At 30.8% G+C, this 27,726-nt stretch overlaps 1 protein-coding gene across 1 annotated transcript; it reads right to left on the reverse strand.

The window, feature by feature from the left end:
* Positions 1-53: 53 nt before the first annotated feature.
* On the reverse strand, positions 54-27,023 carry LOC134680989 (carboxypeptidase D-like). Its single transcript, XM_063540315.1, has 24 exons — positions 26,175-27,023; positions 23,568-23,710; positions 22,919-23,088; positions 21,776-22,167; positions 21,288-21,479; positions 20,530-20,813; positions 19,691-19,790; positions 19,061-19,203; positions 18,293-18,462; positions 17,397-17,779; positions 16,845-16,993; positions 13,798-13,886; positions 13,083-13,299; positions 11,073-11,181; positions 10,152-10,307; positions 8,003-8,171; positions 7,248-7,440; positions 6,522-6,657; positions 5,259-5,411; positions 3,978-4,085; positions 3,334-3,398; positions 2,063-2,383; positions 1,117-1,231; positions 54-548 (listed from the first exon to the last, which is right to left on the reverse strand). Exons 1-24 carry the CDS (start codon positions 26,983-26,985, stop codon positions 304-306), a joined length of 5,013 nt encoding a protein of 1,670 aa, XP_063396385.1. The 5' UTR covers positions 26,986-27,023; the 3' UTR covers positions 54-303.
* Positions 27,024-27,726: the final 703 nt, after the last annotated feature.

Here is a 27,726-nt window from a genome sequence, read left to right on the forward strand (position 1 = left end):
ATATTGTCTGAATACTGTGCTATTTATTCTATTGTGCTATTGTATGAATGACAATCAAATTAAGACATTGAATTCACAGTATTTAAATTTAAAATTATATCTGCACAACACTTTTAAAAAAAAACTCATTTTTTTTCATAATTTCAAAAATACAATTTTGTTTAATATCAAAGATAAATTAAAGCTGAAAATGATTGCTTACAGAGGACAGCATAATTATGACTTGATATGCATTTATATATATATATTTAAAAATACACAATAAAACCATTATGAAAATAAGTACAGCTACTTATAAGGCAATCAATGCTGACTCTTTAACAAACTTTTGTTATACAATTCATGAACATTTTCCTCGTCCGAGCTTTCATCGTGATATTCAAATCTTCCGTTAAGCAATTTGCTTTTGACTGGCTGGTCAAAGTGATCGTCTTCTTCATCGTCATCGTCAAATCGTATTTTGCTGAAGCCTTTGTGTTGTGGTGTATAACGACTTTTGACACACATCGCCATGGTTACCAGTATGACTATTGCTAAAACTACAACAGCTGTTTAAAAAGAAAGAAACAGTAAAATTATTAAAAGTACTGCTTTACAAACTTTATTGTGTTTTATTGTTTTATCTAGATTGACAAAAAGTGGAAGTTTGTGCACAAGGTTTAAATCTTTGGTTCTTGTACCAAGTAATGCTATCTTGGCCATAACTTGATTTTTTTGGGGTTTTTTTTCTAATAAAATTTATTTCTTTTGTATAAGTTGTAAACAAATAGTCTTTGCTCATATCCTTTTGATATCTTAACTTTTTACAACTTGGAAATAATCTATTGTATTGCCTGCTCTCAGACTCATATGTATTGATAAATATTGTTAATCAAGTAGTTAAAGAACCTAAAGAATCGCTTAACATCCTTCAATCATTTTGTTTTATGAAGTCATACTTTGTAAACCATGACCTATAATTGTTAACTTCTACATAACTTGGTCTCTCTGGTGGAGAGTGATCTCATTGGCAATCCTACTTCACCTTCTTAATTTTTTTTTATCAAATTATGACCTAGTTTAAGGTATACCTTCAAATATTTCACTAAATATATCACCCTGTAACTAAACACTTACCAATAACCATCATCACTTTTGCACGAGATAGTCCTAAAATATTTTCTTCTTTCTCTAAAAACACTACCCTGCTTGAGGATTTCTCTTCTCCAAAATTCTTTGATACTACGATTTTCTGAAAAAAAGTTAGATAATTGTTTGTTTAATTCATTTTCAAAAATTATTTATAAAAGATACTTATGGTTTTAAGAGGACAAGGATTATAAGCATGCAAGTTGCTTTAATGCATCAACATCATTTGGATTTTGGTCTCAGAAGCTTTAAATTTAGCAGACATACCACATCTTCTTATTGTATACCGTATCAAAATTGATTTATTTGTCATTGATATGGTTATATTTAAAAATTTACTGTTTCCAAATTTTTTAATTTTTTGAAAGACTAAGGCATAGATTACCTTAGCTGTATTTGGCAAAACTCTTAGGGATTTTGGTCCTCAATGCTCTTCAAATTCGTCCTTTATTTGGCCTTTTTATTTTTTTTGGATTCGAGTGTCACTGATAAGTCTTTAGTAGACGAAACGCGCGTGTAGCGTATATACTTAATTTAGTCCTGGTATCTATGATGAGTTTATTATATAAAATTACCCTTTTACAAATACAAGATACAGTGTAAATTTGTTATTCCTTAAGTACTCATGCCACAATACTTTTAAATCATTAGATCACATCTTACAACAAGATTTGGAAAATCCCTAGAGTTGATTTAAAATGGTATACAGGTATTCTTAAATAATTGTATCATATCATCATGATTAATGGTTGTTGGCTTAAATATGCTTAAAATGTTTCATGAAAAGCACAGACACACTACCCATCACACACACAAATGTTAAGACAGCAAAACCATTAATGAAAGATATTACATTTTTACTTGCTGAATGAAGAAACTACCCAAAATAAAATATTTTGCCTTAGAAAGACAGATTCATCTGTTTCATACTAACTTGTGTAAAATCTTGGTAACCATGGCAATGGAATACAAGGTCATAATGACCTGGAGGAAGATAGACATGGAAACGACCTTGAGCATCAACAGAAAAGTTTCTAGAAGATCCCTTTATTGTGACTGTTGCATTTTCCATGGGTCTTTGTTCTTCTTTGTTTTGTACCACTCCTGTAAACCCTCGTCCTGCTTCATTCAGAAGATGAAGAAGAGGCTGGCGATGCTGATGCCAAGACTGAAGTAGTTGATGTCCGTCAGGGTAGTCACAACATCCTGTGTATATCTCCATGGCAACTGATCCAATATAATCAAAGGCATAGTCCTATAAAAATTTCATTCTGAATTAAAAATCTGATCAGTGAATAACTACCAGAGGAAAAGATTAGTTTCTCCCCAGAAATTTTGGATAGCATCACATTTGGCGTAAAAAAAATAAACTATATTTTTTCAATGTCATTTGTCGTTGTGCGATGATGCTCTAATTTCTTTATGTTATATGTTTATATTGTATATTGTTCGATTCATAACTGAGAACACAATTAAACTATACCCATCATAACAGTTGCTTCAATTTATGTTTTCTATATTGATTTTTAGTTACAGAATTATTTTTTTCCTCTTGGGCCAAAATATGATTATATGTGTGGTTCCAGTTACCCTACCTACCCAACAAAATAATAAATGAATGAATGAATTTTATATAAAAAGGGAAGAAAAAGTATGTCTATGAAATTCTTTGTTTCGTGGTACTCAATGAATTAGTCCCAGTTGTTTTTGTATATGAAAATGATATATATATATTTCTAATAAAAATCTTAAGCTTCATTTTTTTAATCAAAACAAAGCTTTTTTTTTATATGTTTATCCAAGATTCATAATTCTATACATACAGTTGATATTTCTTTTATTTTAGAGATTGAAAATCAAAAATATCCAAAAATTCTTTTTATGCTTTTATCTTTTCTTTAAAAATTGTCAAAAAACCCTGTTAATTTAACTGGATTTGGCAAAACGTTTAGGAATTTTGGTCCTCAATGCCATTCAACTTCGTACTTTATTCTGCCTTTTTGAGTTTTTTGGATTCGAGCGTCACTTTTGTAGACAAAACACGCATCTGGCATTTATACAAAATTTAGTCCTGGTATCTATGATGATAGATATAGGAAGATGTGGTGTGAGTGCCAATGAGACAACTCTCCATCCAAATAACAATTTAAAAATTAAACCATTATAGGTTAAAGTACGGCCTTCAACAAGTTTATTTGTACTCACAAGTAAGCTGCCATCATGAGAGTGTAAGGCACTAGCTGGTACTATAGCGGCTGGGAAATGTTCACCTTCAAAGATAATATAATCATGTCAAACTTTATATATAAAATATAATTATCATAAATAGCACACATAATATAAGGTTTAAATTAATTAGACTGCACAGTATTGAAACATGTTTTAGCAAGAAAATTATAAATATATCTGCTTTTGTAATATCCTTAATAAAAAATACCCATTTGTGAATAACATGCTGTTGCTATTCATCATCTTTATTGATACAGTCCATTGGATGCCCTTTAAAAAAAATCAGGGGTTTCAATTACATGTTCACAGAATCTGAAATTAAATATGTACATCATTCCTGAAAAATTGTTTATTACAATATATATATATATAAATCACTTCTATACAAATGATTCAGACTTTCTTGTTTTTTTATATAGATTAGACCGTTGGTTTTCCCATTTGAATGGTCTTACACTTGTAATTTTAGGGCCCTTTATAGCCTGTTGTTCGGTGTGCGCCAAGGCTTCGTGTTGAAGGTCGTTCCTTGACCTATAATTATAAATTGTTATTTGGATGGAGAGTTGTCTCATTGGCACTCATACGTACCAAATCTTCCTATTCTATTATTTTAGACTTACCAGTATTGTTACAACCAAACAGTCCAGATTTCAGGGCCTCATGATGTTTGATAAAAGCAGATCCCAAAGTAGCAGTGGCTGCATTATCTACAGTGCCAAATTTTTTGTCTGAAATAGATCAACTAAATATTAATTTTATATTCTTTTTGGTTGGTGTTCTCAAATGTTGTGTTTGTGACATTATGATAAAACCAGGCAATACTTTTAACCAAACATGGAAAGAACAAGCTTATTTTACAAATAAAATGAAGAAGGAAAACTTTAGTGTAAAAGTCATCCAAAGACCAATAGAAAAACAGGCTTTTTGTGTTATATGATATATCTCCAATTTGACTACTGAGATACATTTATGTTTATCAAGCATTGATGTTTAAATTTGTGTAATTTTATTGTCTGTGGTGTAAAAAATATATCTTAATGCATGTAGTGAAAACCATTTTTATACAATATCGAGCTGAGACTCTTCTTTTGTCATACTGAAATCAGTTACTAGGGATTCATCTGTTATCGTGGGTTACAATTTTCATGGATTGAGAGCCAATTGTATATATTCCTAGATAATTGAATTTGTAATTTTGTCAAAGTTAGCAAGCAATCCAATAGAAAGCTAAAAATTGATGATCATTTATTTTTTTGTAAAGCATTACCTAAGAAATCCAAAAAAAATAGTTTCTATAAAAATTAATATTAGCTTGAACTAATTAATTATTTAAAAATCATTGAACAGCTATACCCATGAAATCCACAAAAATTTGGTATCCTACTAATTAATAATTAATCCACAGTATTTTAAACTTGAGTTGATATCAAACAAATTAAGAAATAATTGAGGCAAGCTATATTTTATTGTAGTTTCAACATGGGTAGGCATTATGTTCATGATTAATTTTGCCGGAGCAAAAGGCTGGCGCTGTGAATTTTCCAAGGGAGGAGTTTGAACAGCCAGCATGAACGGTCGTCGTATATTGGTCAAATATGTCAATTTCGGAATGCAACGCATTACAGTCATAATAAATGAATTAGTAACATCATGTGCATTTAATTCTTAAATTCATCATTTCAGAGTTTGAAAGTGTTTTAAAGTTTAGGTAATATATTAAGTGCATGACAATTTGATAAAATTCATTATTCTGAAGTAGTCAATATTTTATTGGATTTAGAGCATGGGTTTGTTCACAAAGCAAAAGAAGCATGTCATATTAGAATTGAATATAAAATTCTCATTTGTTATGAAACCTATAATAGTAGCATAGAGGTCGATTTGTGAGAGAGTTAAATTACCTGTCTGCCCTTTAGAGTAGTATGGGTGTGTTATAATTTGAGATCCTCCATTGAGTATAATGGTGACACTGGGATGGTGTTTTTCCATCCAGGACATTAAAAGTTTGGTCTCTACAGCTCTCTGACTCCCACTTGTATTGTTACTGTACATACCTAAAATACAAAATACAATTGAAATGTTACTTGTGAATAATCAAATATAGATTGATTAATTGGGGTTTAATGCTACTTTCAGCACTAATTGCTATTTCATGGTGGTCAAATTTTATTGCTGATAAAAGCCCGAAACGGAGCATGAAAATGGACAATCCTATTCAATTAATCTTATAGTTGAGTGCACCTGCCATGTGCAGGATTCGCACAACTAAACAGTTGACAAACTAGCAATTTAGTAGATAAACAACTAAGACCACTCAGCCATAGATTCTTGCTTTAATTACATTTATAGATGTGAATGCAATGTTTTTGATAAAAGGATTGTAAGAGTTCATTTAGAATACATGCGCTATTATTTTTAATGTGTTCATTGCCACTACGTATATATCTATGTAATAGGTATACACAACAATCAGACAATATGTCTTCATTTAAAGTCATATGGGAGCAATTATTCCAAACATTTTGAAAAAAGTTTGACTAAGTAAAATTGTCCTTCGACCATTCAAAATGAATTTCTTAATGATTTTCTGCCCTAAATTTTAGTAATTTATAAAAAGGGCAACTGACTTTTTTTTAATCTTTAAAATATCTTTAGCTTTGTGTTACAGGATGAAACTATTTCAACCTGTATGGTGTAAAGTTCTGAAGATAATAAAATTGAGAAAGGAAATGGGGAATGTGTCATAGCGACAACAACCCAACCATAGAGCAGACAACAGTCGAAGGCCACCAATGGGTCTTCAATGTAGCAAGAAAGTCTGCTAATAAAGGTCAACTACAATAAACTGTGAAATTGGACTCACTCTATGTCTAAACATTTTTCACTGACAAAAATATAAACCCAGTACCCACACATGGCAAAATTTAATATGGATGCTGTTGGATTTCAGAATGCCAGAGTGATAGGACTTATATAGATAACACTAAATGCCAAGGCCTGTGAATAAGGGAGGCATGACAATTTCCTTATTGTCAAACGTTCCGTTTATATATTTCTGTTATTTTTTATATTGAATATTCTAATTCATTCAGTATAACTCTCCTAGTCATAATGACTCCTTATAAAAATTCATCTACTTAATACATATACCAATAGTTACTTACTTGGAAAATTAGTATTAAGATCAATATTTTTGCCATTAGTGACCCCATGTTGACCAGAACACTGTCCAGCAGTAGCTATCCTGGCGCCATCTGGGTTTAACATGGGCACAATGTGTAGCTCCATAGTATCAAACATCTGAAATTATAACAAATAATGACTTGTTCATTAAAAACTGTAGCTGTTTCTACATTTAGTGTGTCATTTTTACAGAAACTTTAAAAAAACAAAAAAAAACAAGAATGCATCCCAATTACATGATGCCCCATCCACACTATCATTTTCTATGTTCAGTGGAACATGTTGACTAACTTTGAATCAGCCTTCAACTTCATCAAAAACTACCTTAAAGGACAGACGAACAGACACACAGACCAAAAAACATAAGGCATAATAAATGGGGCATAAAAAATCCTCAGGAATTATGGCATTTAAATGCTTGCCCATTTATTTTACCCATTGTGTTTTGCTGGTTTGTTCTGATTTTTTTTGTTGAACCAATGAATAAAGATTTTCAATAATCCAAATAGTCTTATTATGAATAGATAATAACTCATGCAATTGTACATTGCAAAGGTGGGAAAGATTTTTACTTCTGTATTCCTAACAACTAACCAAGTTAAAATATTTAAGCACAAAAAAAAAGTATAGCTTTACAAATGTAATTCTTAATTTATAAACATATTTTTGTTTGGCTCTGTGGTCAAGGTAATTCCAAAAATACAAACCTTAGAAATCATAAAATCTTTTCCGTTATTTTCACATATGTCAATTGCAATCTGCAGCAAAAGTTCTGGACCGACTGCTTCATTTCCATGGATACCAGCTAACATCAGAACATGTGATACAAATTTCTCTTTGTTATCTTTGTGACCTATATTCAACATCAATACATCTCTCTTTTCTTGTGTTTTACCAAGACTGAAAATAGAATTCATAAAATATAAATGCCATTTTTTTAAGAACAATATTTCTGATAAAAACTAAATATGTCTCTGGTTTTCTCTGATTTAAATGGAAAACAACATGTTATTGTTAAGGCTGCATATTACTTTTTGATACACAGCACCCAAGATCCCTCCCCTCTCCATAAGTCAAATTACCAGATGGGAAAAATCATGTGACCATAATACTACTGCCTAGCTATGTATATATAGTCAGCCTTATGAGTTGTATCAGTAGAATACTTAAACAATTAATCTGCAATAACAATTATTCCTTTTATTTTTAAAACTTTTTCATCTTAACACAAATTAAAAGCAATATTGAATTGAAACACAATTATATCTATCGTCATTCTTTGCATCTAATATTCCAGAGAGCTGCCACCAATTGTGATGTTCTCAGCTAACTACCATATCAGGACTCTATTTCTCAATAGGTCTGAGGACATAAGACTACTAACCTAGCAACTTTTAAAATTATAACAGGCAAAAAACCACTGGATCTTTTATGACACGTCACACCCTAACCTGACCCTTACCTCTCTAATGTCATGATATTAGAACAGTTTTTGGTGACATTCCTGAGAGCTGACATCATCTCTAATGGTCTGTGGTAATCTATTTTCTCTACTTCTTTATTCAAATCAATCATGATCTTTGATGTGTTATATGGTTTAATTATAATCTGCTGTGTTTGTGGTTCATATCCTGTAATATTCACAAGACAATTTCAGAATTCAAATAGTCAAAAGAATGGATTTCTTTAAAATAAGTTTCAGCATTAAACATTTAGATTTTTATTTACTCCATGAAAAAGTTTAAAGCAGAAACATAAATAGATATAAAATTAAAATAAAGTAAACTATGAATTCAATTAATTTTCATGGGTTTCAATTTTTGGTGGATGGAGGAAATCTTTTTTTGTGGATAGTTGATTAGAATTATTCCATAAAAAAATGTAGGGGGGGGTGTGTTGGAACGCATTTTGTCAGACCCCGCAACCCAAACAATTGTAATTGAGAATTATAGTGCATTATAGTGTGAACAGTTGCTCTGATACCCATCACCTATGTATTACTATGTTCTTAGAACTGAGGGCAGGGGACTCTTAACAACTTGTTTGTTGTTATAAATTTTAATGCTGTTCATATTTTGTATGTTTAATATGTATGTATATATGTTTATTGTGTTTATTGTATTAATATATGTTGGTCACAAACTGTAAAGTTTATATGACAATAAAATATTTGATTAATACAATGTGCCTTCCAACCCCCAACCCCTACATTTTTTTCTGGAATAACCCTTATGTGATTTAGTCAATCTGCCTACAAATCCTATAGAAAATTCATAACTTGTTGAACATTTGTATTTGTGGTTCACCTGTACCTACTTTACCAACGAAAATTGGTATCCAACAAATAATAATGAATCATATATTCAGCGAAAACTGGAAAACAGTTTAAATAAATCTTGCATTTGCATCGTTGAGCTAGTTTATATTTCAAAATTGTATTTTATTTATTTATTTCTTGTTACATTCTTTACATTGTTTAAATATGGATTGCCAGTGAAGGAATTATAAAAATTATAAAAAAATCTGATGAACTTGGAACTTTTAAAAAAGATGATGTTTTATTCTTTAATGACATTTGAAAAGTAAATATAGATTTTTCATACAATCAGATCTAAATTAGATGTACCTGTAATATATTTTTTAATTACAAACAAAATAATCCATGAAAGTATGAACAAACAAAGAGATGTTTGCTTAGCAAATTCCATTTAGCTGATCAACATTTCAACTATAGAACATGACAAACAAAAAAAACAAAACAAGTATAAATAAAATGGTTAAAAAGTCTTTAGAAAACCTGACTACCTGCTTTTCTGATGTTATCTAAAAGTGATAATTACAGATGAGTACTTCTAATTAACGTACAGTTAGTCCAATATAATTCCTGGTACTTTTGTGACCAATAAAAAAGCTTTTAAAGGAGAAGGTCCGGTAAGGACTGATTTTGGCCTCAAATTTCAGGTTCATCTGACGAAAGATTTTGACCACTTTTTAAACACTTAAGTGTCTATATCACTTGATTCAATTAATTTATGTGAAAGATTTTAACTGATTTAGTCATCAAAAATGAAAGTGGCCGCATCCGTGTTCATCCACAACCTATAGATATGTTATGTATTATCATAAAATACAACTTACATTTCAATATTAAGGATGAACACGAATGCGGCCACTTTTGTTTTACACGGAAACTGTCTAAAATTTAACTAAAATGCTAGAATTTTGAAGATTTCAGTAATTTAGCACAACTTAATGGTGCTAAAACTCGATATATGTGCATTGTATTTTAAAAAAACAGCCCATATTTATGTAGCAGAAGCATTCTTCTGTCCAATAAATAACTTAAAATCTATAATTTAACAATTTTGTAAAACTGCTATATTTTGGGGCCTAAAAGGGGTCTTCTTTACTTAATCAAAAAAAAATCCTTGAGAAATATATTAAATGTTTAATAAAGAGATGCCAATTGTCACTTTCCTTTATAAAACTAATTATTTTTAATATTCATTAATTCTTCATTTTCATTTAAAATTTCAAAATACTTCATATTCTAAATCCTTGATTCTTCGACTCACAGTCAAGTTTCTACGTTTAAAATCTTTCATACAAACCTGGGGCTGCAACTTCAAGGTTGTGTTTTCCCTCTGTCAGAATGGAATAAAACTCTCCCATTTCATTGGTTGATAAACCAGTCTCTTTTTCATTAATTTTAACAGTAGCTCCACCAATTGGTTTACCTTTATCATCATAAACAATCCCATATACACCTGAAATTGATAATCAATAAACTAAATAGCATTCAAACAGATAAATCATATAAAAGAGAAAACTGATACACTGTAAAACAATTTATTTTTGTGAGTGATTTATTTTTGCGAATTTTGGGATTAGAAAATTAGCATAAAAGTAAATTGTCACAAATATGTAAAACTCTGATCTTTACACCAAGTAAATTAGAAAATCGTGAAACTAACTAGCCATGAAGTGGACTAGAAAGAGTCAAAAATGAAATAAAGTATCCATGAAAATAAGTTGGTTTACAGTTATCTGGTCTCTAACCACAATAACTCCAAATAGCTTTGTTAGTTTGAGACATATCAATCATGTGTATCAGTCGAAAAATAATATGACAGACAAAAATTATGTCAAAACATGTAATTTACAATTTCTGTGCCATTTTTAATTATGTACTTTGGCATAACCTATGTTCCATTTGTCAGATACATTTAAAAATTGACCAAACAGACATATTTTTTTTATTTCAGTAATTGGTATTGTAGCATGTCATATTTATTGTCCAGTTAGAGAAACTCAATCCACTTAATAATCATAATGTTTATTTGACCTGTTTTTTCACAGATAGAATGTTTATATTATCTCATTACTTCAGACTTTTCAATGATAAATATAGCAACTACAGCTATATTCTTTCACCTGATTTGGCAAAAAGGAAATTTCCCTTAGCTTTCATTGGTTTAAAATTAATTATTGCAAATTAAAATGGTAGAGTTAAACATTGACCTTTGACTTACCTTGTTTTGACCTGTGTATAAAGTTCATAATTGATTGTAAATTAGACATCCAAATATGACCAAGCTGGTTCCCTTCTGGTACTCTACAACAACTTATATGTGCAGATACCTATTTGAAAATAAAGCATGAAATGCAAGTTTTAAAGGCAAAGTGAGTAAAAAATTTATTAGCAAAACAAGGCCTTTGGTTCTTTCATTCATTTATTTTTTAAATCAGTCAAATCAAGTAATTCCATTTACTGCCTTATTTAATGCATTAGTTAAGTTAATTGAATCTTATTGTTAAAAGAAATCAGACTTATCTTGTCAAAATAATAAATCAGTATGGTATTAAAACAAGAGGCTCTCAAGAGCCTGAATCGCTCACCTTAATTCTTTTGGTTAAATCTCTCATCAATGATTATTTTGGCTTTTCAATTTATCTAAATGTTCTATGGATCGTCCTATTTTCTTCAAAAGCCAAAAAAAATAATCATTTTCTCCTATGTTCTATTTTAGCCATAGGAGCTATGTTTCTTGACATACAAGGAAATAAAATAAAAAAATTATACTAGATACTCTGAAACTCATTTAGCCTAAGTTTGGCCGAAAATGATACAGCAGTTTCAAAGGAGAAGATTTTTTAAAGTAAGTCAGCATGATGAACAAATTGTGAAAAAAGTCTTTAAAGGGCAATAACTCCTTAAGGGGTCAATTGACAATTTTGGTCAAATGACTTATTTGAAGATCTTACTTTGCTGAACATTATTGCTGTTTACAGTTTATCTCTATCTATAATAATATTCAAGATAATAAACAAAAACAGCAAAATTTCCTTAAAATTATCAATTCAGGGGCAGCAACCCAACAACAGGTTGTCTGATTCATCTGAAAATTTCAGGGCAGATAGATCTTGACCTGATAAACAATATTACCCCATATCAGATTTGCTCTAAATGCTTTGGTTTTTGAGTTATAAGCCAAAAACTGCATTTGACCCCTATGTTCTATTTTTAGCAATGGCGACCATGTTTGTTGATAGATCAAAACTTCAGATACAATTTATAAACTAGATACCCTAAGGAACATTCAGTTAAAGTTTGGAAGTATTTGGCCCAGTAGTTTCAGAGGAGAAGATTTTTGTAAAAGATTACTAAGATTTATGAAAAATGGTTAAAAATTGACTATAAAGGGCAATAACTCCTAAAGGGGTCAACTGACCATTTCGGTCTTGTTGACTTATTTGTAAATCTTACTTTGATGAACATTATTGCTGTTTACAGTTTATCTCTATCTATAATAATATTCAAGATAATAACCAAAATCAGCAAAATTTCCTTAAAATTACCAATTCAGGGGCAGCAACCCAACAACGGGTTGTCTGATTCATCTGAAAATTTCAGGGCAGATAGATCTTGACCTGATAAACAATATTACCCCATGTCAGATTTGCTCTAAATGCTTTGGTTTTTGAGTTATAAGCCAAAAACTGCATTTGACCCCTATGTTCTATTTTTAGCAATGGCGACCATGTTTGTTGATAGATCAAAACTGCGGATACAATTTATAATCTAGATACCCTAAGGAACATTCAGTTAAAGTTTGGAAGTATTTGGCATAGTAGTTCGAGAGAAGATTCTTGAAATAGTTTACGACGACGACGGACGACGACAGACGACGGACGCCAAGTGATGGCATAAGCTCACTTGGCCCTTCGGGCCAGGTGAGCTAAAAATCTTAATAACATCTTTAAAAAAAAAATCATTGGTCTATTTGAAATCAGTATTTGGTCATATGTACATGATTGAAAGCAATACAAAAAGATTTTTTTTTATAAGTGTAAATAAATAGCTGTGCTAGGAAGTTGTTCTTCAAGGCGTCAAAATTAACAGACCATCTCTGATGGCCATTAATGGAAGACAAATATCAATAATGTATAAAGGTGCAATAATTATACATTTAAAGCATCATGTGATTAAAGAAGCTGATCCTGTTGCTAAGGTTACCTGTGATATTAATATTACAACATACCATATAACTGCGGTAATCCATGTACATTTTATCAAGAACTCCTGTTGATCCTGTTCCAAAATCAGCACCATGGAATATTCCATGTGATCTAGATGTTTTACAGACATCTGTTTTGTACATGTCTGGATAAGCTTCTGTGTAACCACGACTAAGTAACTGAAATATTTCATCATCTGGAGTCACTGCTACTCCATCTCTACTTTGTTGCCATGGTAATCTGAAAGGGTATACAATGATTCCAATGGTTATCTTTGAATCTATGGTAATTGCATGAGAACATGTCATTAGTGGCATTACAAATCATGTTAATGAAAACACTAAATCAACATAATTATTCTATTCTCTTGAAAATTGATGACATTCGCAATTCATAATATGTTCTAAATATGAATATGAATACAAGAAGTGGTTACATGACAATGAATTATTATACAATCCTCAACAATTGACATGTGCTAATTTACTATTTTTTCTTATTGAGTAGAGTGAGAATGTGATGACATCATTACCTAACCTCATTGGAAAATTGGAAATAGCTTTAAACAGGTTACTTATAGTCTTTCAAACTATTGGAAGTTTCACTGCTATATCTCATCTCAGGACAATCACCTTTTAATGAGAGAACCTCCTCTTAATTCTAAAATCAAACTTTTATAAATCTAACAAAATAATTGCTATACAACATAAATATATAACTTGTTAAGAATATACTTACACCATAAAAAGTCCACCACTATCTAAACTCAGAACAGTACTAAATTTATGTTCTTTCATCTGGCTCAACAAGATGTTAACAATGTGACTCTGAAAAGAGATGAAGTTTTAAACTTATTATCTTCAAAAGTGTTTCCAATTTTTAAGAAATTATCACTTCAGCTTTATGCATTTCTAAAAATAATTCATACAATTCCTGATTATAGACTTTTACCTATAATGCTTTTACAAATTGAGACTAGAATGGAGAGTTGTCTCATTGGCACTCATACCACATCTTCTTATATCTATATACATTTACTTTTCTTGCAAATTTCCTAGTACATGGAATAAAATGGTTTAATTTTATAAATAATAACTTTTAATTCAGAAATTTTTATAAACCCTTAAATGCAATTGTTGAACAACAGTAAAAGTAATAACTTAAGTTTCATCATTTTCCATCACACAAGAGACAATCAGGCCATTAGTTTTCTCATTTGAATTGTTTAGCTTGTGTCATTTTGACCTAACTATAAGATATGAGATATGTATTTTGCTCATTGTTGTAGGTTGTGACCTTATTGAAAACTTTAATGTTGTTTGGTCTCTGGTGGAGGGTTGTCTCATTGGCAATCATACCACATCTTATTTTCATATTTGCATACATGTCAACCTGTGACGATGAAAATGCAGGTCATGACCTGCATTGAAGAATCAAATCTCAGGTCATAACGTGTACGAACTTTTTCGAGCTGAATTTCAGTATTTATGGTACATTTTCTTATAATGTATATCAAAGATACCAAAACATCAATGCATGTTCACTTGGTTAAGTCATTTTAAATCTTATTAATTATTATTACATTGCACTTTTAAAGATTTTTATAAATTTGTGTAACACAGTGTTATGTTCTTTACTTCTTTTTTTTTTAATCTTTTATTTGTTTTTCAATAGTCAGGATTTTACAATACCCCTACAACCACCACCTGACTATGGTTTTAGGGGTAAATATTGAAAGTTATATACAAGACTATCCATTTTGGTTTTTTAAAATTTATATTCATAATACAAGAATACAGTTATTAAAGAAAAAAAGAATATAGCTGCTCACACTCACACTTTCTCTCACTACTTACACACAGCTGCTGCAATCTTACCATTAGTATGCATGCATGTCTATATGTAAAGTAAAAATTCAAAATACCACTGCTCACTATAGTTTAATTTAAAGTATAAATGATAATAAATCATGAAAAATTGTTCGTAGTGGGGACCAGAATCTTCCATAAGATGCTGCTCTATTATTTTTGTTTGCAGTATAAAATTCATTTGATTGGTATTGTTTTATTCTGAATTTAAGTCCTATAAAACTAGGAGCTATATTTCTTAACTTACATCTAAAGATGTAGTTTTTAGCTTTAATTATTAACAAATTATAAACAAACTCTTAGTAATGAATCCCAATAAAATTTCCATCTTGCTAATGCTGAAATGCTCATCAAATAATTTAATTTTCTGTAAAAATGACAACCAAAAATTGTATGTAACATTACAATCATAAAATAAATGTTCTATTGTTTCCTCTTCCTCATTACAGAAGGTACATAGACTTGTTTCCTTTTGCTTAATTCTATATAAAAATGTATTGGTAGGTATAATTCTATGTAATATTTTGTATTGAAAGTTCTTTAAATATGTATCCCTACAACATCTTTTCAAAAGAGAAAAATACTTATACCATTCTGAGATTTCAGAATTTGTTACATCCTTCCATATTAAAAATTTCTCATTTGGGAGTATGCATACTTTATCTACAAGATCTCTGTATACAAATTTTAACTTCTTATTTTCCAAGATCCGTTTAGAAAATGAATAAAAAGGAACAAAATTTTCTAAGTTCAAATCACAATAATCTTTGATGTATTTTTTGATATATTTTGGAATGTTAGATAATAAACTATAGTATCTCCAAAAATTTAGTTTTTGTCTTACTTTTTGGAATGTTAGTAGTGATTTACTTTGACTATCTACAATGTCCCTTATAAACTGTATACCATATAATTTCCATTTCGTATAAACAGGATATTCAGATAATGGTATAAAGTTTAAAATATCCAATGACAAAATTGCTGGAACACATAACTTTGTATAAGGCTTTGCCATGTATAGACATTCAAATATGTCTTTCCAAAATGGATTTTTTACGCAATTAGAAATTTCTTTAATCTTATCCTTTTGTAATGTAAAGACTCTGTCACCACCTTATTGTTCTTTACTTTTTGTGATTATGAAATACTAGTATTTTTCAAATGTAATTTTAAAATGTTTGAGACTACTGGCTGTGTAGCTTTTAAACTTTTCAACTCGTTTGAGAAGGAAATTAGATTATAATAAAATATAGTAATACAGTTAAAGGAAGTATATGTAAAAAATAATTTTCAACTTTTTTTTTTTAAATGTTTAAAGGTATAAAAATAATGAAGTTATTTTTCAATATACCGACCGTGGGAGGGCTGAAAAGCCAGTCAAGGTCGTTAAACACTTCCATATATATTTCAATATGTATTTGAATTTTATATTTTCATGATTTTATCTTTTTCATCCATAAAACGTAAATATAAGGAATAATTTTGAATGGTGACAAATAAGGGGAAGTAACTCTATAGTTGAAATATTGCAATTTATTTACGACCTAAAGCTAAGGTAATTGGTGTTAATTAACAGTGTGTTTGACACCAAAGCTGTCAAGTAAAGCTATGCACTTAATGGGTCACTTAATTGACAGTTTACATAGCTAGATGAACTTCCTGTTCATGGAAGAATTACGAATTTGACGGTATTTCAAAGGAATATTACTTATGAAACAATCTCAAGGCTAAGAAATACGGGTGAAATCGGGTCATTTTCGGAATTCTTGGGTTATTTCAATGACCCAGCGGGTGTCCCGGGTGATCCCTCAGAATTGTAAAAATCTCGTGTCACACCCACAGAATATGGGTCAGTTGACAGGTATGTATTTGCTAAACTATCAAAATTGAGACAATTACACATCAACTGATATTTACCGTCATGTTAACATGTTCCATTGTATCAAGACTGACATCTGTTTTACAATCTGGGTTTGTATCTACATTATCTACGTTAAGGTGAGGTATGATATGGATATGGAATTCATTGAACATTGACAGGGTTTCATTGTTTTTCTGCTTGTATCCTAAAATATATGAAAATACATTTAAATGTCAATATTAAATATGCCAGTTATCGCAGTTTTCAATAAATGGCTGTCATCAAAGCTCATTATTGAAATTTGCAAAAAAATGTTTCTTTCCCTAGATTGAACTTTGAAAATAAGATACTTTGACGTTTCTTTGTAAACTTCAATAATCTTTTAATATTTTTTTCAGAAATTTCACCAGAATTTGTATTTCCATGGTTATACACTATTTTCTGTAATAATGATGTAAGAACCTCTTTCAAAGAACCAATTTGCACATGTAATATTCATTTCAAATTATCTAAAGTCATTGAAGTGGTTCTGTATGAGACATGTTACAATGGTCTGTGATTAGCATAAAATTTACTTGAATAACCTGACAGCTTAAAAAATGACAAACCTGTTATCTGATGTCTGACAAATCTCATCAACAACTCTGCACCAACAGTTTCATTACCATGGAGACCACCAATCAGCAGGACATGAGGTTTTCCAGCCTCATGATTGGTTAGATTTGAAGAAAGATGAACCAATGGTACGGAGTTTCCTTTGGGAGTCTTCTCAATAATTTTATATTCCATAATTGCTTTATTTTCATTGGCTAATTTTTCAAGTTCAGTATCCATTTCTGTATGACTCAGATATTTTGTATTTTCTATATTTTCTTTGATGTCAAAGTCTTTTCCTTTGGACCATGAGATAATAGAATCTTTCTCCAAAGTAAAGTTCACATTAATAGCAGCATCAAATGTGACAACAACTTGCTGTGATTGTGATGAATATCTGAAATAACAATTAAATTTATATAGTTTATTAAAATTTGACAAATTAAAACAACTTAAATGTTTAAGGAATATAAGGTGTGTGATTGGAAGGGATTTTATACAAAACAAATAAACAAGATTGTTGGAAGGCATTTCCAAATCTAGTTAAGTTCTCAATTCAATGTTTTTAGATCTATTTTTAAAAGTTCTCAATTCACTATTTTTGTTATCAAGCCATTAGTTTGATATCACTTCTAGAGTATGTAAAAAGTAAAATCACAAAAAAAACTGAACTTAAGAGGAAAATCTAATTGGAAAGTCCATAATCACATGGCAAAATCAAATTACAAAACACAACAAAAACGAATGGACAAGAACTGTCATATTCCTGAAGCAGTGATTTCATATGTTTCTTTGGAGAGTAACATATCCCCTCTCTTTTAATCTGATATCTGATAACTTTCCCTTGAGCTGAGGATGTGATTACCTTGAGTGGTCACCATCTCCCCTTTCCTCTAACCTGATAACTTACCCCTGAGCTGAGGCTGTGATTTCATATGTTCCTGGGGAGAGCAACCTCCAGAAGTCCCCATCTTCTGCTGAAGTTATAGCATGATCAATACCAGTCACCATAATGGTAGCATTGGCTATTGGATCTCCAGACTCTTTAGATTTGATGAACCCTCTTGCACCTTTATGTATCTACAAGATAAATATTGACTTTGGATCATTATGGGTAACTCAATTCACATGGCGTGATGCTAAGCTGGGTCTTTCATTAAAGATCCTGTGGCAATTTTCAAGTTTTTTTTTACACAGCATAGATTACTGTGGATTTATTATTATTCATTGTTCATTAGGTAAGAAGAATGAATTCAAATGTTCAACCAATTACAAATCTTCTTTAGAACTGTTTGCAGTGGCAAAACCACAAAAATCAAATATTTACAAAAATGCAAGTTTACCTCAATCCACAAAAATTGGCATCATTTTTATTCTATACCTATTGTTTGGAATTGCACAAGATCATATTTTTCTCTTACTGTTAATGACATCTTTACACTTAATCAATTGGAAGTTGGATGTGTTCTGATTAATACTTAAGTCTTAGATACATGATTTTTATTTATATTTTTTTTTTGTATGGGTTTTTCTCATGGTTGAAGGCGGTATGGTTGCTTATAATTGCTTACATTCACTTCATTTGAATTAAGTGGAAAGTTTTCTCATTAGGCTGGCAATCATATCACATCTCCTAATCCTTACTTTAACTGTTAGCTTCTGTTATATATCAACTTACCTGCCCCATATACACTAGTAAGGCATATTTATTGGCAGTCCAATAGGACTTCAGATCTTTAGCCCAGGGATATTTATAGCAGCCAAGTTCTATTGTGATCTCAAAACAGTTAGTGTTCAGGTAATTCCAATCCTGCATGCCACCTAGCAAATAAAGATTTTATTAGTAATTTAAATTCAGCTTATCCTTCCAGAACCCCTAGACCACCTCCAGTTTATAAAGAGGATTGTTTTGCCAAGTTGTCAGTTTTCTATATTATGTTTGGTGTACTGCTGATTGCCTTTTGATTGTTTTTTTCATTATTTTTTTTCATGGCATTGTCTGTTTTGTTTTTGACTAATGTGTTAAATATCAGGTATCAGTCGCCTCTTTTTTTAGAAGCAATTCATGAAATCGCAATAATTAATATCACACTGTCCTTTTCTTTAACAATCGCAAAATTTATTTCTGAATTTATAATCTTTGTTATTTTCTATTTTTACTGTGATGGCAGTTTTCTGAAGAAGAAAAAATCTGTCAGTCTGACAGATGAACTTCTTTACTCTAACTTAAGCCTGAGTTCTAACTGCAATTTTATGATTGAAAGCTATCAATTTTTCTAATGGATAATGATAGTAGGTTTATTCTGACCTGCTACATTATACCACTTGGCTCCATTAGTAATTCCATCTTTGAAGTATTCCCTACTACTAGAAGGGCATGGATGGCCTGAATGCATTGTGGAATGGGCCTGTAAAATATAAATTTGGTTTTGAATATATGCCTCTACAAAATATTTATATGTACTGAATACTGTGGATTCATTTTTATTAGTTGGATACCAATTTTCATGGTTCCTTGTTAACCACGAATTCAAAGGCTCAACGTATTGCAAATTTTCTATAGGCTGTGTTTTCAGAAACTGGTAAAACCACAAAATCAAATATAAACAAAAATGCAAGTTTTCCCCATTTCACCAAAAATCAGTACCAACGAAAATAATTAAGAGAACAGTAATTAATTCTTTTTCAAAGTACTGTTCATTTGGTAAATCAACTGCACAATAAATCTTGCTAATGTTATACTTAAAAAGTTTCTTTAAAGAACTAATATTACTTTATTGTCAAATTTAAAAACTTAAGCTTTAATTTTTCATTGATTTTGATAAAAAGAAATACATATATTGAATTCACCCAAAGTTTTCAATCCTGCAATGCATATCATTTACTTTTTTCTTTTAAAATCAATCATTGTTATATTAAGCCATATTTTGCATGATTAATCTGCAAATTTGAGGTTCAGTGAAGTACAAATTTCTTAGGCTTATATGATGAGTTAAGCAAAGCCATGAGAAGAAATGTTCATGTAAATAGAATTTTCCCCCATTCTGCAAAAGTTGATACCCATCTTACTTTGGATAGGAATTAACTTTCGTGGATTGAAAAAAAAAGATGAATCGTTTACTTTATTTTGCATCATCAAGTACCTACCAGTGAGTAAGCCTCTGAAATCTGAATAAATGTTGCATCATCAGCTGATTTGCTGTATGTTGTTGTTCCTTCCTTTGTATCATCAAATGGAAAATTAGCCACCAGAGAGCCACCATGTAAATTGGCAGATAAAACAAATGGTAAAGACTGAACCCAATTCATCACTGCAACAGTTTCTGGTTCTTGGTGACCATTAATGAATGTTTTTTCAAACTGGTCAGGAAAGTTACGGTTCAGATCTATATTATGGGCATTAGGTCGTCCCAGTACATTTCTCATATCACCTAAAAATAAATAAATGATTAGTGACTAAAAAAGTAATTGTGAAGATCAGCAGTCAGTCTAAGCTGTTAGACACAGACTAGTAGAAGTTTATTCAGACTATAATGTAGTTGCAAAACAAATTGTGTAGATGCAATAGGAAAATGTTGAATCATTGGTCTTCAGACTAGTCGTTGCAAAATATTTTGACATACATGTACACTGAGCAGTTAGGCTAGTGTGGCAGTAATGACACACAAATTGTCATATGTTCTATACTGTGAGAAAAGTTTGGGTAACATTGTTTGAAGAATAAAAATGTGAGAAAAGTTATTTTGATTTATTTAGACAGACCTATGAATCAAATTTAGAACTCAAATTTCTGTTCCAGTGATACTTACCAAGTCCCATTTTAATGTAAACAACAACCTCAGAATGATTTCTAAATTTCAGAAAATATAATTAAAAGCGATAAAAATACAGCAGGATAATATTACCTTCCTGAGCTTTTTCATAGCCGTCTGGATTCATTGTGGGCATGATATGTATCCTCGTAAAGTTTACCATCAGCGACAGGAAGTGGTTATGTTGATAATTCTCACATAGCAATTGAACCAAGTTTAGTAATATCTCACGACCTACTACCTCATTACCATGCATATTACCAATGTACTTAAATTCAGGTTCACCTAAAAATATAATTTTTATATACACAGTTAAGATTATAACAATGAAATAGGTGCTATAAGCTATACGTATAAAAATAAAGCGAATATAAATTGTCGCCAAAATATAAAACTTGGATCTAACTACACCAAAGAAATTAGAAGATCATAAAATTAAATTGATCCTTAGTGGGCTAGAAAGGGCTTACTCAAAATAAAGTATACACCAGAATATTTAGAAACCATAAAGTTAGTTAAACCTTAAATATTTAGATTTTTTTTATTTATACTAATTTTCCTCTCATTAAACAAACATATACCTGGTTCATGTTTTCCAGGATTATCTGTAATTTCAATTGTCCAAAGTTCTCTCCCTTGTACAGATTTCCTAACGGAATACAATCTTGTAATTTCTGGATATTTTTGAGAAATATTCTTTAAGAATTGTTCAAGGTCGTTATAGTGATGATGTTTGAATTCTGTTGGTTCTATAAATGTAAGTTTTTCCCTATGTGATGCATCCCTAAGCTTGTTGACATGACACACTAGAACCTCTAGAGTGTCAGCTTCTTTAGGCATATTTGCTTCAGCAGCCGATTTGATTTCAGCTGCTTTCTCTGGTTCTGTGTCCTGCTTAATTTTTTTCAGGTTGAAGTCAATACCTACAGCTGGTCCATCTTTAACTTCAACTGATTTACTTTCTTTCTCATATCTAAGGGATAAACAAAAACAAGTTTATACATTTTCTGAGCATTTATACAAAATACAACATTAGATAAATTGGATATTTTCCACCATCTTGGGTAGTAATCTATCTGTAATTGGTTGTGCAAATTTTGAGAGAGAACTAGCATGTATCGTAATTCATTTGTAAGATTTATCCTCTAAATGAAGTAAATTATTTGATTTAATTTTATCAATGTGAGCTTTTTTCAAAACAATTTTTTTGTGTTTGTGATTCAATCTTTGTTCCAACTTCTCAAAAAAAGAGAAGAAAGTCAGATAAATTATTAAAGAATATGTAATGCAAACCTGTTTTGTTTTGTTGCAAGAAAATGAGTCCTTTGATACCAATTTTTTAAATATATTTTCTCAAAGCACATTATCAAAGATATCTTTAAATATTCTAGACTAAAATTCTACAATTTAGTTTTCTTTCTATCTTTTTGATTATTTTTTTGCAATCTATATGAAATCTGACATCTATTTTTTTTCGATTATTTATTTACAATCTATCTGCAATCTGACAATCTGTAGTTCGAAATCTTTTAGAATCTTTAGATGTCAAAATCTACAGAAAATGCAGCGTGCAGGTTAGTTAATTAGGTCAAAATATGTGATCTCTATTTTTTCTGTATCATGTTTTTTTAATTTTTAATTTTATTTTGGTCCTTTTAGGTTTTCATGCTAATATCACACCAAGCCATGTTATAATAAAACACAACTGGTCCCCTGTATTTTACCCTGGTGCTACAGCTGTGATTTCATATTTTCCAGGCACCAGAAGTCTCCAGTAATCACCATATCCTGCTGTTGTTACGTTGTGTTTGATATTTCCCACCATAATCACAGCCTCTGGTATACCAGCTTTAGTGGAATCATCACGAACAAACCCCTTTACACCTTTATGTACCTTTAAAATAAAGATTACTTTAGATAAAGATTACTTTAGAATGAACGAAAGAAAGTTGTCAAGATGACATATATGAAACAATGCTGCCAGTATTAGAATATGTTAACTAGTTTGTATTTAATATTTCAAAACCAGAAATTGATAACAGGTAAAAGCAATACTCAAATGAGTTTTTGTACAACTGAATGCTTGTTTTAATGAATGTGTTGATTCATTCACAGGATTAAATTGAAAATATCCTCTATCCTGAAACTTACATTTTTAGTACCCCAATCGATCTGTTTAAAAAATTAATAAAATTAAAAGTTAAATAAATTCCCTACCTTCAATGTACATACCCTTTATTCAGTTTGGAGGTATGACCTTTAAAATGGCATACATTTTTGGGGCATGGATTCTCATTTTAAAGTGCAGATAGGAGTTCATCATAAAACACATTTTATCAGCTTTATGGTAACAGTTGCTATGGTAATACTAACCTCTTCCATATAAGTCATTAAAGATTGTTTGTTGTTGTCCCATTCTATGGCTAACCTGTTAACAGCTGGATATTTACAACAAGACAATTCTATTGTTATCTCAAAACAGTTACTGTGAAGATAGTTGTAATCCTCCATTCCTCCTGAAATATTTTTTACAAAAAAGTTTAAGTATGTTAAAAAACACATTATTATATACAAATGATATATGTACATATTTAATTTTAATCATGATATATAATGTTTATTTTCAAAAAAAGATATCTAAGTATTAGATGTTTATTAGTCTTCATGCCTATTTGATTAAAAAAAACTTCTTCAAATCAAGACAATAAAAGAATTTGAGTAGGCAGCTTTTTTCTGGGTAGGTAGCGTTTGGGCAAACAAACCTACTATTTATTATGGCCTTATTTTTTTTTATATTGTACATGTTGTACAAAGTATTTAAAAGGTTTGTGCACAAGATCAAAATGTGAATGTCACTCGTCTTCATTTCATGAAAACTTCATCAGCATTCAATTCTATGAGGAAATTACATTTACATTTTATCATGTTAATTGTAATTGTAATTGTCAAGATTGTAGAAATGAACCATACTATGTATGTACCTGTCCCAAGTAAGGAGCCTGTAATTCAGTGGTTGTCGTTTGTTTATGTGCAACATATTTGTTTTTAGGTCATTTTTTGTACAAAAATTAGCTATAGGCGGTTAGTTTTCTTGTTTTAATCGTTTTACATTGTTATTTCAGAGCCTTTTATAGCTAACTATCATGACTATTAGCATGATTAGTTATGGCTTCACTCATTATTGAAGGCCATATGGTGACTTATGGTTGTTAATTTCTGTGTCATTTTGGTCTTTTGTGGAGATTTTTCTCATTGGCAATCATACCATACTTTTATATATATCTTCTTTTTTAGTACGCCAGACGCATGTTTCGTCTACATAAGACTCATCAGTGACGCTCATACATGTATCAAAATATTTATAAAGCCAAACAAGAAAACAGTTGAAGAGCATTGAAGAACCAAAATTCCCAATAAATTGTGCCAAATACGGCTAAGGTAATCTATGCTGGGATAAGAAAATCCTTAGTTTTTCGAAAAATTTAAAATTTTGTACACAGGAAATTTATAAAAATGACCACATTATTGATATTTATGTCAACACCGAATTGTTGACCTCTGGGCTGGTGATACCCTCTGGGACGAAACGTCCACCAGCAGTGGCATCGACGTAGTGGTGTAAATATTTATCAAAGGTACCAGGATTATAATTTAGTACGCCAGACGCGCGTTTCGTCTACATAAGACTCATCAGTGATGCTCATATCAAAATATTTATAAAGCCAAACAAGTAAACAGTTGAAGAGCATTGAAGAACCAAAATTCCCAATCTTCTTTTTTTTATACACAGGGGTGTGGAAATGCTATGCCCGACTCGCCCGACTCGTACATTTGAACAACCGGACAAGTAATTATTTTTGTCTTGGTTGCCAGTGGACAAGTAAAAAAATATACAAGACAAAGTTCAAATCCAACAAAAACATTAAATAAATTTCAAGACGTATAAAGATGTTTAATTTATGTAAAAGAAACCAATGTTCAGCAAGTAAAAACATCAATGTTATTACATGATGCCGGAAATAGATCGATTACCAAAATAAATAAAAATAAGTATGCGAACCCGAGTCGTGTAACATTGCAATTGGCTTTGTCCATTGACCCGGGATCGTCGATTAGGTTTTATTCATCATTTACAGGAAGTGTCATTTCTTTAAGTTTTGTATCGAGATTCAGATTGATAAATACTTAATAAAAAGCTGGGCAAGCAAGACAAAAATAGTCATGAGTCGAACAGAAAATCTTAAATGCAAATGGAGGACACAGAGTATTTAAAAAAAACGGAAGCGAGAATTTCAGACATCGTGGATATCAGATTGCCCAGCTATCTATGGAAATTCGGAAAATAAATTGAGTTTTTGTCTTATTTATAGATGAAAGGTCAACATTGTTTGTTGTCAAAGTGGTAAATAGAAGGGACGTTTTAATTGCCCATCAAGACAATAATAAATAATCAAGAAAAAAACAAGTGTGTCAGTTGAGAGAAACACCACAAAATCAATAGTTTATCTATCAAGTTTACATTTCTTCAATCACTGTCCTCAAATTTAGTATATGTTCCTACTGGCTACAATTTTTATTCAAAAACTGCTGCAAAATTGTCCTTTATATGTCATTTCATTGGTTGGTTTTCTGTTAGGTTTCTGTTTTCTGTTAGGTTTCTGTCCCATTGATGTTAATATAACCCATTTCCTACTTTCCCTAATTTTTTACACATATAAACAAATGGATTTCATTTGTTTGTGATGCACAACAGTGCTAATTAAGAATCATATATTAGCTAACAAGAAATACTTCAATATTTATTCATGGATCATCAGGGCAAGTAAATTTTTTTCCGGACAAGTAAAATTTTAGGTTTCACTTGCCCGGGGACAAGTGCTCACAACAAATATTTCCACACCCCTGATACATACATGTACATTTATACAAAAATGTAAGTACAAATATACAATGTATATGAACATTGTAATATTTTTTTACCTGGTACATCATACCAATCTGCTCCATTTGTAATTCCTTCTTTAAAATTATCACCACATTGTCCAGGATTATGCATTGTTTTATGGTTACTTGAGTAAACTCTTGCTAGATGTTTGAACATGGCATCATCTTGAGCTGGACTATAAACATCTCTGTGTGCAGCTGTATCATCAAAAGGATAACTGGCCACTACACTCCCTCCATGGAGATTAGAAGATAAAACAAATTTGTTGTTCTCAATCCAATCGATCATTGCCTTTGTTTCTGGTTCAACTACAGGGTTGTGTTTACGAAACTGATCTGGAAAATTCCTATTTAGATCTACCTTGCGATGGTTTGGTCTTCCAATAACACCATTACAATCACCCAAACGTGCTTCTTCAAAACCATCAGGGTTCATTGTTGGCATTATATAGATGTTAGTATTTTTTATTAGTTTAGTAACCCTGTCATCTTTTTCATAATTTTCTAATAAATACTGAATAAGATAAATAAGAATTTCTCTGCCAACAGCCTCATTTCCATGCATATTTCCAACATATTTAAACATAGGCTCGCCAGGTTCTACATCTGTTATATTGTCAGTTATCTGAAGAGCTAACATGTCTCTCTTTAAAACACTTTTTCCTATTGAATGGAGTTTGGCAATATGTGGATATTTTTTCTCCATATCCTGTAGAAACTTCGACAGCTCGTCATAATGGTGATAACTAGAAGTGTCAGGTTTAAAAGAAGAAAGGTGATTTTCTGCAAAAGTTATTAAAATGCACACAAGAAGAACAAAAGTGTAAAGTAAAGTTTGGTGGGACATTTTCCATCTGCAATTTATTTACGTCAAAACCGGATGTAGATTGATTCCCAGAAAGTTGTGACTGCATGACGTTCTGTTGATACAGTACCTTGACAGTATTCTATTAGATATAACAAAGTACACTGGCATTATCCTCTATTGAGATATGTAACAACGTACCCCATTTTTTTTTATTAACGATACGAACAAATAATATTTGTTTAGCAGTTCTAATGCTAAATATTGATAATTAGGATAAAATTGAAAGAGTTGCAGTTAGCCAGATTAGCACAATCATAAATTATATGTTGCTAACCTTTTTTTTTAAATATAGTACTATTATATTACCGGCAAGGATTTGTTTAGCTTAACTATACAAATCCTTGCTATTACTGACCGAGATGACAATGATAACCTAAGGGACTTATCATTTTTTAACTGGGAGGGTTATGGGGGAGGGTGGGCTGGTCAAAATGCAAGGGGGTCAAGTTTTTTTTTTCTGTGTGTGTGGAAAATGGGGGTTCAATTTCTTTTACAAATTCAAAGAGGGGACATAAAAAATGTGCACATGGAAAAAATAAAGTATAGTTAAAATGATACATCATAAGACAAAATGTCAAGAAGAATTAACTTTACAAAAGTCAAATCGAAATACATGTATATGGTTAACACCATCAACATTACTGTACAAGACTATGGTAATGTAGGAAGCTGCTTTTTTGTGTCATATAAAATGCAAAGGTGCTTCATAAACCGAATACG

This window comes from Mytilus trossulus, chromosome 8, assembly GCF_036588685.1.
Source record: "Mytilus trossulus isolate FHL-02 chromosome 8, PNRI_Mtr1.1.1.hap1, whole genome shotgun sequence".
Lineage (NCBI taxonomy): Eukaryota > Metazoa > Mollusca > Bivalvia > Mytilida > Mytilidae > Mytilus > Mytilus trossulus.